This window comes from Ochotona princeps, chromosome 7, assembly GCF_030435755.1.
Source record: "Ochotona princeps isolate mOchPri1 chromosome 7, mOchPri1.hap1, whole genome shotgun sequence".
NCBI lineage: Eukaryota > Metazoa > Chordata > Mammalia > Lagomorpha > Ochotonidae > Ochotona > Ochotona princeps.
In genome coordinates, this window is record NC_080838.1 from 17,890,921 (window position 1) to 17,904,141 (window position 13,221).

Consider the following 13,221-nt stretch of genomic DNA (forward strand, 5'->3'; position numbering starts at 1 on the left):
CCACTGCCTTTCCTAGCACATGAGCAGACAGCTAGATTAGAAGTAGAGCAGCTGTGACTCAAGCCAACCCTCGTGTCGGATGCTAGCAGTGGGCATTGGTTGAACCCATTGGGATAAAATGAGAGCCCCAGAAATACCAATTTTTAAAACTAGCAACAGGATTTTTATGTTATAAGGAAGGATACTTTAATTGCTTTTAATTATGATTCTGCTGAAGGATTTTAAATCAGTGTCATTGTTTTTGCTTTGTTTTGAAAGGAAACACAACCTACTTGTGGGAGTTTCTTTTAGATCTACTTCAAGATAAAAATACTTGTCCCCGGTATATTAAATGGACTCAAAGAGAAAAAGGCATCTTCAAGCTCGTGGATTCAAAGGCTGTCTCCAAGCTTTGGGGAAAACATAAGAATAAGCCAGACATGAACTATGAGACTATGGGACGAGCTTTGAGGTAAGAACACAGATTAATATTCAAACAAAATTGTTACAATTATTTCCTATCCAACAAACTATATTACCTGTTAGCTGTTTTATCTATTTTTTAAAACTTCATTTATTAGAAAGGTAGTGTGACAGAAAAAAATGAAAGAGGTCTTTCATTCACTAGCTCCCTTTTCCGGTATGACAGCTGGTGTTCAGTGGAGCCAGGCCCTCAGCCTGAGTCTCCCATGAGGTGGCAGGGCCCACGTATTCGAGCCAGGAACTGCTTGCCTCCCGAGGCTTGAATTAGTAGGAAGCTGGAATTGCAAGTGGAGACAGGCCTTGAATCCAGGTCCTCTGAAGTGAGATGCAGACAGCTCAAGGTTCGTCATCTTAATCACTCTGCCACACACCACTTCCAGCTGTTTAAAGAGAAGCTTAAAATCCCTTATTATGCCTGGTGCAGTAGCTTAGCAGCTAAAGTCCTTGCTTATTGTAAGACTTGCTTATTTTTATTTGAAAGGCAGATTTACAGAGAGAAAAGAGACAGATGAAAATGTTCCATCTGCTCTTTCACTTCCCGAATGGCTGCAGTGGCCAGACCTGGTGTGAAGCCAGGATCCTCCAATCCTCCCATGTGGGTGCAGGGGCCCAAGCACTTGAAATATCTTCTGCTTTCTCAAGCACATTATCAGGGAGCTGGATCAGAAGTGGAGCAACTGGGACTTGATTTGGTGCCCATCTGGAATGCTGGCACCGCAGATGGAGGCTTAACGTACTATGCCAGGGCATTTGTGCCCCCAAAAGCTTTTACTGAAATGTACATGATTTCTTCTTATTCAGGGTAAACCTGGGTAAATCTGTTTGTTCACAGAGCTTGCAGATTTATTTCTTCTAAATGTGGCAGTTTTTATATAAAACATCCATTTGCTGAGTTAGAATTTCTACCGATATCTGTAAAATAATCCATGTTCTTTGAGAATGAACTTGTGGTTACTTTGTACATATCAGGGTGTATATATCAGGGGTGTAGGACCCATGGCACGTCATTCATACTCCGTGCCTCTAGCCCTTTTAACAGTCCAGGCAGTAAGAGCTCTTTCTTTCTCATCTCTTCCAAAAATAAATAAGTGTTTTTACGTTCCACATGAGGTGGGTGTTTTAAGCAGTGCACTTGATTGATTGTTTTGTCCCTGTACAGATACTACTACCAAAGGGGGATTCTTGCCAAGGTTGAAGGACAGAGGCTTGTGTATCAGTTCAAGGATATGCCCAAAAACATAGTGGTCATAGATGATGACAAAAGCGAGCCCTGTAATGAAGACTTAGCGACAGCTGCTGAAGAGAAGTCCTTGGAACGAGTGTCACTGTCTGCAGAAAGTCTTCTGAAAGCTGCAACTTCTGTTCGCGGGGGGAAAAACTCGTCTCCTATAAACTGCTCCAGAGCAGAGAAGGGCGTAGCTAGAGTTGTGAATATTACTTCCCCTGGTCCTGATGCCTCGTCCAGGTCTCCTACCACCAGCACATCTGTGTCTGCCACTGCAGCTCCAAGGTAAGTGAGGCGCACACTCTGAGTTACAGTGTATTCACCTTTCTAGAAAGAATCCTTGGTAAAATGCTCTAAACTTGTAGTTGTCAAGACTTTAAAAAACAGCTGGACATTTTTAAATGTATTGTTGTTGAAATAGATGTGTTGACTAAAATTATTTGTGTTCTGTGCTTTTATAGATGGAACTTCATGTGGGCTTTAGTTTTTGTTTTGTTTTTAAAATATATTTTTTCCATAGCTCTTCAGAGTCTAAACTTCAGGGATTGCCAATACTTCAGTGACATTGCGGAGCACTAGTTTTATGCATTGTCGATTTGCACTCATCTTTTTGCATAGGAGACCTATGTTCAAATGGAGAGTTATATATCAACTCCTTTTCTTCTTAATCTACTAGGACAGTTCGTGTGGCAATGCAAGTACCTGTTGTAATGACATCATTGGGTCAGAAGATCTCAACTGTGGCGGTTCAGTCCGTTAATGCAGGTGCACCGCTAATTACCAGCACTAGCCCAACAACAGCAACCTCTCCAAAGGTAGTCATTCAGACAATCCCTACTGTGATGCCAGCCTCTTCTGAAAATGGAGACAAAATCACCATGCAGCCTGCCAAAATCATCACCATCCCAGCTACACAACTTGCACAATGTCAACTGCAGACAAAGTCAAATCTGACTGGGTCAGGAAGCATTAACATTGTTGGAACTCCATTGGCTGTCAGAGCACTTACCCCTGTTTCCCTAGGCCATGGTACACCAGTAATGAGACTATCAGTACCTACTCAGCAGGCCTCTGGCCAGACTCCTCCCCGAGTTATCAGTGCGGTCATAAAAGGACCAGAGGTTAAATCAGAAGCAGTGACAAAAAAGCAAGAACATGATGTGAAGACGTTGCAACTGGTAGAAGAAAAGCCTGCAGATGGAAGTAAGACAGTAACCCACGTAGTGGTGGTCAGTGCGCCTTCAGCTATTGCCCTTCCTGTAACTATGAAAACAGAAGGACTGGTGACATGTGAGAAATAAAATAGCTGCACCATGGACCTAGACTGAGTGGTAAACATTCACAAAGGAGGTCATCAAGAAAAGTCCAAGGAAGACTTTAAAACATTTTTATTGCATATAAGAAAACAATCACACTTACTGGAAGTATATTACCTATCCCATGTTTCAGTGGGAGATGAACTACATGTTGAGATGCTGACAGAAAACTGCCTCTTACAGTAGGAAACAACTGAACCCATCAATAGGAAAAGGATTGAAAGGGACCAAGCAGCTCACTACAATATCGAGTCACACTAAGAGTTGGAACACTAACATTCTGTAAGAGGTTACATGGTTTTCAGTGGGAGGGGTTGGGATGGGTGATCTCATTGTTACATATAGCAATTTTTGATGCATTTTATATGCATACCAGCAATTATTACTGTGGTCACACAGTATACACTTAACTGGTGCTATGTGAAGACTCTGCTAATATAGGTATTTTAGAATGTGAATTGAATGGATCCAAAAGCTTCAGAAAGAGGATAGCAAAAAAGATCTAGTGCGATTTTTTTATATATATATACATATATACATATATATATATATATATCATATAGCTTAAGCTGATTTAAAACAAAGGCCTTAGACTAATTTTCGGTTTTCTTTCTTGAAATAAGCTAATGGCTTGTTTGTGTAAAGCTTTTTTTATTAAAAGAAAAATTTAAAAAATCTTGTACCTAGCACAGTATTGTTATAGAATTTACATGTAACATTTTATATGGTAGTTTAAGTCTGTCAGTTTCTTAATTGTGGACAAATTAACAGTTGGCCCTGGCCTTTTGCTGTAACCTGCCTGTGTCACTCACTCAGCCCTGGCGTCTGTGCAGACATATCAGTTTCAGTTCTGTCACGTGGAAGTTCAGGCTCAGCATGGATTTTTGTCAGGTAGCTCTAAAACCTGGAGCTAGCTAGCTTTTCTCTCTGTCTTTCTCTGTGTCTCCCTCCCTCTCCTTACTCCTCCCTCTCTTTCCTGCCCCCTTCCCCCTTATTTCTCTACTTTTCTTTTCTTCTTTTATTTTTTAGTTGATGTTTAAGAGGGAAAGTACCAGTGTTCAGATTTGAACTATAATAGTTTGTATATTCAACATTTGAAGTATATTCTATTTTGTTGTACTCTTGTTTCAAAGTGTATTCAAGTAGGTTTTATGAAATATAGAAATGAAATTTATCTTGTGCTTTGGTCTCTGGTGATATTTTTTATCAGTGTTCAAAAGCCAGCATAGAGACGTTTTATAGTGAAGAAGTAATAACAGTCCTATTTCTCCTTCCTGTTTTGTGAAGAAATACTTCTATTTTGTTCCATTATATTATTTGGCAGAGATCTACATGTTGCCACTTCCTTTCCCATGGTCAGCACAGACTATAATGTCCTACCTAGCATGAATTTACTATTAGCAGTTGGCTATACCTAAAGAAAGAGCTTAGTTTCTCTAATTAGACTTCTTGAAGGTAAGAAGAATAAAGTACTTTAAACCAATGAGCAAATTGAGGCACCAGCAGAATTGCTACGTAAGTTACCTAATGTCACACAAAGCTAGGCTCTGTCACTGTGTATCAGTGCTGTCATGCAGTAGAGAGAAGTCTGCATTTTAGAAATTTAGATAAAGTTATAACTAATGTTTATGGCCTTTGTCCATTTGTGAATTTGATCAGAATTTCTCAGCAACTTCTCATGTTTTCCATAAACATGCCTCATGGTAGTTGTTAATAAAAACTCAAAGAAAAGCTTACTTGGTTCCTACCCCATTAGGGATGGAATCACAAAGTCTGTGTCCTTCTACAACATGTTCAAGTATTTTAGTTTTCAAAATTGATACTGTATGCTTTAGCACTTAATTGTATTCTCTGCTCAGTCATGGCTTCCATAATACTCGCCTAGGGTAAAGATTCTGTTTATACCGTGTCTAGAATCCACAGGAAATGCTGAGCATACAGTACACTCAGTTCAGATGTGATTTGGGCAGCATTTGCTAGGAATCTAAATCATATTCTGTGGAGGACAACAAAAGGCAGTTAATTGACTCTAGCTAAGTAAAGCCAGGCCTGCTCAGCATACCTCAATACTTGGAAATTTTGTGTCTTTTTCAAAATAAATTTATTGGAAGTCTAGGTTTGGAATCATGCTTGTTGACAGTACATAAGGATGCTTTTATTTTATTTTATTTTTTTGTGGGAAATGGAATTGAGATAAACATTCTGATGTGAAAGAATTCTTTCTAAAGATTTATTTATTGGGGCTCAGTGCCATGGTTTAATAGGCCAAGTCTCCACCTGTGGTACTGGCATCCCATTTGGATATGGCTTCATGTTCCAGCTGCTCTATTTCTGATTCAGATGCCTGCTTGTGGCCTGGGAAAGCAGCAGCAGAAGGCTCGACTGGACCCCTGCTCCCACGCAGGAGACCTGGAGGAGGCTCCTGGCTTCAGATCAGCTCAGCTTTGGCCATTGTGGCACTTGGGGAATAAACCAGTGGATGGAAGAAGTCTGTCTGTATTCCCTTCTCTCTGTAACTCTGCCTTTCAAGTAAAAATAAAATATTTGAGAGGCAGAGTTAGAAGAAGAGATAAGACATATCTTCTATCTGCTGGTTTATCCCCCGGTAGCCACAACAGCCAGGATTGGGCCCAGCAAAAGCCACGAGCCTAGAACTGTCTGGGTCTCCCACGGGGTACAAGGGTCCATGTGGGACTCGAAGGGCAAATAGGTTGCTGATTCGACAAGATGGCAACTAACAAGTCAAGGTCACTGTGGCAAACAAGATGGCGGCCAAGGGCAGAGCCCTGGGTGTGAACGGGGGGGGGGGTGGCGGGTGTCACTTGGTTTTAAGGAGACTGATTGGCCAGGGCCATTTCACTCACCTGCTCCTGGCCTATGGGAGGTGGCTTCTGCAGTGATGCTGATGACAGTTGGTTCCTAGTTCTCCCCTCCTGAAATTCCTGGCCTGAGGCTGTTTGCTGCTCTATATAAGAATTTTTATTTCCCAAACAAACCAGAACAGCTTTGACAGGTCGCATCTGGAGGCTGGAGGGTGGGCAGCAGGGTCACCCCCTTCAGCAGTGGGGTACTAGAGGAATCTGTCAGGGAGACGCCACAGGTCCAAGAATACTTCCCTAGGCACGTTACCAGGGAGAAGTGAAGCCTGCATTGTAAATGGCAGCTTAACTGGCTGAGACACAAGGCAAAAGATTTTGGAAACCCATGTATATTAAAGCTGTTTAAAGCATCAAGAATAGTGCTAGTGAAAACTGCATGGATACAGAAAATGTGGGCACGATAATGCCATTTTCCTCTTTTAATAGCTCAGATGCTCTCAACAGCCAAATCTCAGATCCAGGCAACGGGCTTGGAACTTGACCCGGATCCCCACTGGGTTGGCAGGACCTAAGTAGCAGAACCAGCATCCGCTGCCTTCTGGGGTGTTCCCTAGCAGGTAGCTGGAATCAGACATGGAGTGAGGACTTATCCAGACATTCTGGAACTCTGCATGGGCACCCTAACTACTGCACCAATCGTACACAGAATGTTTGTGTCTCTGCTTACTGGATTTTAATCTCAGCTCCTCCAAACTGTGAATGGTTGTAACTTTCTAGTGTATCAGGGAAACCACTTAACTATGGCTTGATGTCATGTTTGCATGCCTCACTAGGCCTCTGAACTTCTGATCCAAGCTATCCATTGTTTCTTAAGAAAATTTCCAGCAACAGTTCTGGCTTTCACCACCCTTCTCATTGGGGAAATGTAATGCTTAAAAAGATCTATCCGGAGGGCAGAATGACAGAATGTGAAGAATGAGCTTTGGTCCACCGACTGGTTCTCTCTGCAGATGACCACAGTGGGTAGAGAGCCAAGAATCCATCTGGGTGTCCCATGTGGGTCGCAGGGGCCCAAGCACCTTGGCATCCATTATCGGCTGTCTATCCATGAGCAGATTGGAAGCAGAGCAGTGGGGACTCAAACCAGCGCTCTGGGGAGCTGGCAGCACATACTTTTATTTATTTATTTATTCATTCATTCATTTATTTATTTTGCTAAGTCAGATATACAGAGAAGGAGAGACAAGGAGAAACATCTTCCATCTGATGATCCACTCCCCAAGTGAGGCACAAGAGCCAGTGCTGTGCCAATCTGGAGCCAGGAACCAGGAACCTCCTCCAGGTTTCCCACACGGGTGCACTTGGGCTGTCCTCAACTGCTTTCCCAGGCCACAAGCAGGGAGCTGGATGGGAAGCGGAGCCACCAGGATTAGAACTGGCGCCCATATGGGATCCCAGCGTTCAAGGCAAGAACCTTAGGTGCTAGGCTACGCCACTGGTCCCAGCAGCACATACTTTCTTAACCTGCTATGCTAGAACACTGGTCCCTGTTTCACCTCTTTTAAGTGTAGTCATGAGTGGTGAACTCCCTCAGTTTCTGGATCCTGTACTACCAGAGGACCTACTTATTCCAGTGCCCACCATTATCTCTTGAGCTCCTTATCCCAGCTTAATGAGCTCCCTGGCTCTGCTCTTTAGCTAATAGCCTTCCATTTAGACTTTGGTTTTTGAACAAATATGGATACCTTTAGTCACTCAACTATCAAATCAGACTGTTTTTCTTGTTACCTCCAGCCTCGATCTACTTTTAAAAACTTGCGTGGTTTTCCATGACAGTCCTCTGGCTTACTTCGTGTGTAACGGACTCTTCTTCCTTTTTGCTTTCATTTGGTTTTTCAGGAAAGATTCTGTCCGTCGACAGACTCCTTTCCTCAGAGTTGTAAACAGTTAACATCGAGGATTTATAATCTGGCCCAAAGCAAATACTACTGAACGTCTGTTATTTCAGTTTGTAATGTTAGATAATCTCATTTCACTAGGTTTTAACTTAGAAGGTTTATCTGCTTATGAACTGGTTTTCTTAATTTTGACCTGTAGACACCTTTCTAGTCAACTTACTTGACCCCTGGCTATCCTTTGTGGCTTTTAGCTCACCAAGCATGCTGCCAGTTTAGCGCTTTCCAAAATTCAAATGGTGTAACTCACTCCATTGTGATTACTTTAAACCCTTGAATGGCAGCTCTATATTTAAGAAAAGTGAGTATAAATGGGCTGTAAAACCATTGAGTTTTCTCAAGATGTTCTCACTACATATATGTTTTGACTTGGGAGGAAATTTTGTTTGGGATGGAATTTTGGCATCATAGGGTTAACTGGGACACTAGCATCCCAGAACAGAATGCCTGAAATTGAGCCCCACATCTCCTTCTAAAGCATCTTCCTGCTAATGTGCCTAGGAGGCAACAGGTGATGGCTCAGTGCATGAGGCCCTACTAAGGGGAGTCCAGGTTCCTCACTGCAACCTGGTCCAATCCTGGCTGTGGGAGCATCTGGTTCACCAAACAGGCAAAGTATCTTCTAACTGATCTGCGGACTGTGAGTTATAGGACATTACTTGGGTCCCCCAAGAGGCCAGGATTAAATTCTCAGTTCTTGGGTTCAGCCTGGCTGAGTACTGGCTGTTAGGGCGTTAGGAGGAGTGAACCAGCAGGGAAGTTCTTGTCCTGACTTTGTATCTCATCTCAAATAAAATGAAACATTCAATGGAAAAAAGGGGTATGTCTAAATATTACATACTTTTTTTAAAAACCAGTCAACCAACCCATGCCTGTATATTTTATGGATCTTAAGGCCATCTCTCTCCCATTTAGCATTTCTTTGTTGATGGATTTTTGCTGGATGTCTCTATACCAGTCAGATGAAGATGTATTTCCTACATCCAGTTTCCATCATTCCGGTGATACTGTACATATGGGCTGCTGTAATCCTGTCCACATTCTTGTGTACACGATGTTGAAGGCTGAGTCCATTTGTGCTGCTTTATTGCTGAAGAGAATTGCACACATTACATATTTTAATGGAAAATAATAAAAATAAATGGAAAAGATGAGAAAATCTAGTAAGACAAAAATTGGTATACAAAGCAGGTGCTATCAAGTATCACACAGAACTCCACTCTTAATACTGGTTTTCAGGGTCTTGGTAGCCAAAACATAATAATCAGTTGGGGTTCATACAGCTTGAGTTTACCAGACTGAAAAGCAGTAAAAACTTATCCAGCATTCTGCCAGGAGAACTTTGCATGCTATGTAAATGTCTGCCAAAGAAATACGGGGAACATGGACCTGCAAAGTGGTTATCTTGTCACTGAAAGGCAGGAAAATAAGTAAGATTTATCTTTATTTGAAAGGCAGATTTTATAGAGAGGAGACCTTCCACCCACTGGTTCACTCCCCAAATAGCTACAGTGGCCAGAGCTGAGCCAGTCCAAAGCCAGGGCCCAGGAGCCTCCTGCAGGTCTCCCAAAGGGTGCACTTGAGCCATCCGCCACTTTCCCAGGCCATAAGCACAGAGTTGGATTGGAATTGGAGCAGCTGGAACACAAATGCCCATTTGGGATGCTGTCCTGAGCAGAAGCTGATGCCACGGTGCTGGCCTCTAGGCAGGTAGTCTGCTTCATAAACCGAAGAAGTGTCCACAAAGCTGAATAACCTAGTCACTAATTTACAACCTCCCAGCTGCCTTCAGGGTTGTTTTCTTTGGCTAGTAACAGAAGTAGGTTTAAAAGCATGAGTTTTATAGGGCCCTTTCCTTTGTTTTGTATCTTAAACATTTCATGACTACAATGTTATTTACAGACATCTGATAAATTGAGGAGGACAAGTGATGATAAACTCTGGATGAAAAAACCAGAGCCTCAGAAATAGTGGGCCTTGTTCAGGGTCACACAGTCTCAGCTGGCTTTATACTTCCAATCTGGGCTCTTCAAAATGTTCCCAAATCTTGGGTTTTGCCATTTTTGTGTTCAACAGTTATGCATGTTTTATTTTCTGTCCAGTGTGGATGAAAAGCCTGTTTGTGCCTTTTTGTTGTTTTGTGATTCATTTATTTGCAAGGCAGGATTAGGGAAGGTGCATGGGGAAGAGGTTCCCCGTCCACTCCCTGAAATGGCTGCCACAGCTGGTGTTGGACCAGGCTGAAGTCAGGAGCCAAGAGCTTCCTCTGGGTCTTTCATCTGGTGGCAGGGGCTCAAGCACTCGGGCCATGTTTGGCTGCTTTCCTAGGCCATTAGCAGAGAGTGGGATCATTAATGGAGCATCTGGGACATGAACCGGCTAGTGTTGCAGATGGCAGTTTAACGCAGTAGGCCACAGCGCTGGCCGTGTCACAGTTCATCGTTACAGAAAGTTTTTCGTAGCTCTTTAAGCACACCCACTTTGGGGAGATTTTCTAACATTGAAATCAACTATAATTATGCATGTTTTAATTTTACCTTTTTAGAATTTAACACTCGTTTGAAACAGTGTTTATGTACAGTATTCCCGTGTTAACAAATCTTAGATGTCTTTTAAATGTAGAATTCATCCAGTTCGTTTAAATACAGCTAGCATAGCTATGCTTACTGCTTCCTTTTTAAAGAGCTATCACTGAAGTATGCAAACAGTATCAGATGTTCTATTCTTGGCAAAATGAGACTTCACTGTGTGGGATTAAGAAAAGCCACTATATTGGCAGTTACTTTGCTTCTCCTGATATTGCATATGCCTTACAAGTCTTGAATTTACACTGACCATTATTAAAATTAACAAATCTATTGATTCTCCACATCTCCTTGCTCACTTTGTCCTCCCTTAGAGCCAAGGGGACAGGTGGCATAGAAAGCAGCACTTTGTGGAGCTGAGACAAACCCAGATTTGATTCTTGTCAGCTACTACTGTCTTTGTTCAAATATCAAGCTCCTACCATCTCTCAAGGCCAGTTTCAAGATTCCACATGGGACCAGAATTTTGAGCATGTTAAGCTGCCTGTTATGATGGCATCCCATATGGGCGTCAGTTGGATTTCTGGCTGCTCTGTTTCCAGTTCAGCACACTGCTAATGCACCTGGGAAAAAGCAGTGAAAAGATGGACCAGGGACGTGGATGAAGCTCTAGGCTCCCAGACTAAGTCTGGTTCAGCCATGGTCTTAGCAGCCATCTGGGGAGTGAGCCAGGAGATAGGAATTCCATCTCTTTCAAGTAAGGAATTTTAAGATTCATCTTTACTAGGTAGATTTACGGAGGAAAGGAGAAACAAAGCTTCTCCATCTGCTGGTTCATTCCCCAAATGGCTGCAGTAGCTGGAGCTTAGCCGATAAGGAGCTAGGAACTTCTTCCAGTTCCATGTGGGTGCTGGGTCCCAAGGACTTTGGCCATTCTACAGTAGCTTCCCAGGTTGTAAGCAGGGAGTTGGATCAGAAGTGGTACAGCTGGGGCCCGGCAGCATGGCCTAGCGGCTAAAGTCCTCGCCTTGAATGCCCCGGGATCCCATATGGGTGCCGGTTCTAATCCCAGAAGCTCCACTTCCCATCCAGCTCCCTGCTTGTGGCCTGGGAAAGCAGTCGAGGACGGCCCAGTGCATTGGGACCCTGCACCCGCGTGGGAGACCCGGAAGAAGTTCCTGGTTCCCGGCTTCGGATCGGCGTGCACCGGCCCGTTGCGGCTCACTTGGGGAGTGAATCATCGGACGGAAGATCCTTCTCTCTGTCTCTCCTCCTCTGTGTATATCTGGCTGTAATAAAATGAATAAATCTTTAAAAAAAAAAAAAAAAGTGGTACAGCTGGAACCAGAACTGGTGCCCATATGGAATGCCAGACCATGAAGATGGAGGATTGGTCTGTTAGGCCACAACACCAGCCCCCAAAATAATCTTTAAAAAAAAATTTCTTCCAAAGTATACAACATAAAACTTTATTAGATAAATTGAGGCATTCATTAATAATGAAAGGATAAATGCAGAATATCGAAATGCGTGAGGGAAAAGCAAAATCCACAAGTCTGCACAGTTCAAGTTCTTTAGGACTTATTTTGAGGACAGAATATTGTGTATGCTATAAAAGGAAAAGCAGAGCCAAAGATATTTACCATACTCCTTTAGTCTGATTTAAGAACCAAGAAAACCTTAGTCAATATGAAAAATATGTAAAAAAAATATGTAAAATTTTACATGGAATTATACATTACTCTTAAATGAAGACAAATACAAATGCAGCAAATAGCATCACTGAGTCAGTGCCGAGCCTGCAGCCGTGGTAACTCCAAGGAGTTACTCCACAAGGAGCTTCATACATAGCAATCCCCTTGCTGCCTTCCTGCCCAGTGGGACACCCAGCCCACCTTCATCCCTTGATCCACACCCTATGAAGCCATGAATGGGTGGACGGTGGTCAACACCAGCAAACTGCTTGTCCATCTCACCCAGATTTGCTTAGGGCTGGTATGGGTTCCTTTCAGGTTGGCACTCTGCGGTAGGTACGTGAAATTTAATGCTTACGGTAACCAGGGTTCTAATCAGTATCCTGTGGTACAACGTGATGACTGTTAGCTCTGCCAAGATTTGAACCAGTAGCTCAGTTGATGCAGATGTTCTGGCTTGCTGGCAGCCCCAAGCTTTTGTGCATGTGGTGTTACTGATAACCTGCTTGTCTGAGCCCAGTGTAGAGTATTAGAATAAAACATCTTCAGGATCTCCACTTCAGTGCCTAGGGACCACAAAAACATGCAGCCTGAAATCCACCTGTGCCCAGGTTTAAAACGAGGGCTCAGAGTGTACATGGATATTATGGGTCATGTAATAAAAAGGTCCAGTCTACTTCCAGCCTTGTTGGACTAAAAAGACCAGCTATTAAACAATACTAGCTTTAAAAGACCATTTATTAAACATGTACAACTGATACATTAAAGTATTTATGACTTATTACTGACAAGTAATCTTCACCTGTTTTCTGATGAAGTTCAGGTTATCTTTCCACTTTCTAGATGTTTCACACCAGTCAGCAGGTAATCACAGGAAGCTTTCAGGACAGTCCATTTGAGCAGAGGGTCCCACCTAGCCAGCGCCTTGTAACAGATGCTAAACAATGTGGGAAACACATTCCAGTACGAATAGCAATGCTGCATACTTCCGTTGTATACCAGTGTTACTCCATGGAAATGCATAAATACAGAACAGTGAGTAAACAATGAAAACTGATTAATTGGAAACTAACTGGAAACCTCTTTAACACAATAACGGGGGACATGGAGGCAGAGCAGGGGTTATTTTTTGAAGAACGCGTCAAGAAGACTCGTTATGCTTCAATAGCAAACAGCTTCAGACTACAGTTCTTTTGCACATATTAATGTCATGGTTCCAAATGTT

At 42.7% G+C, this 13,221-nt stretch overlaps 1 protein-coding gene across 11 annotated transcripts in view; it reads left to right on the plus strand.

Moving 5' to 3' along the window:
* ELF2 (E74 like ETS transcription factor 2) overlaps nt 1-4,184 on the plus strand; it is a 116,294-nt gene extending 112,110 nt beyond the window's left edge. For 9 of the 11 annotated variants that reach the window (XM_012927831.3, XM_058666838.1, XM_058666839.1 and 6 more), the window contains 3 exons: nt 259-451; nt 1,622-1,972; nt 2,364-3,003. In XM_012927831.3, coding sequence (XP_012783285.1) covers nt 259-451; nt 1,622-1,972; nt 2,364-2,988 — 1,169 coding nt within the window. In that variant the 3' untranslated portion in view covers nt 2,989-3,003. Of the gene's footprint in view, nt 1-258; nt 452-1,621; nt 1,973-2,363 lie in introns of all 11 variants that reach the window. The other 2 variants (XM_004588150.3, XM_004588149.3) reach the window with 1 other exon arrangement.
* Nucleotides 4,185-13,221: the final 9,037 nt, after the last annotated feature.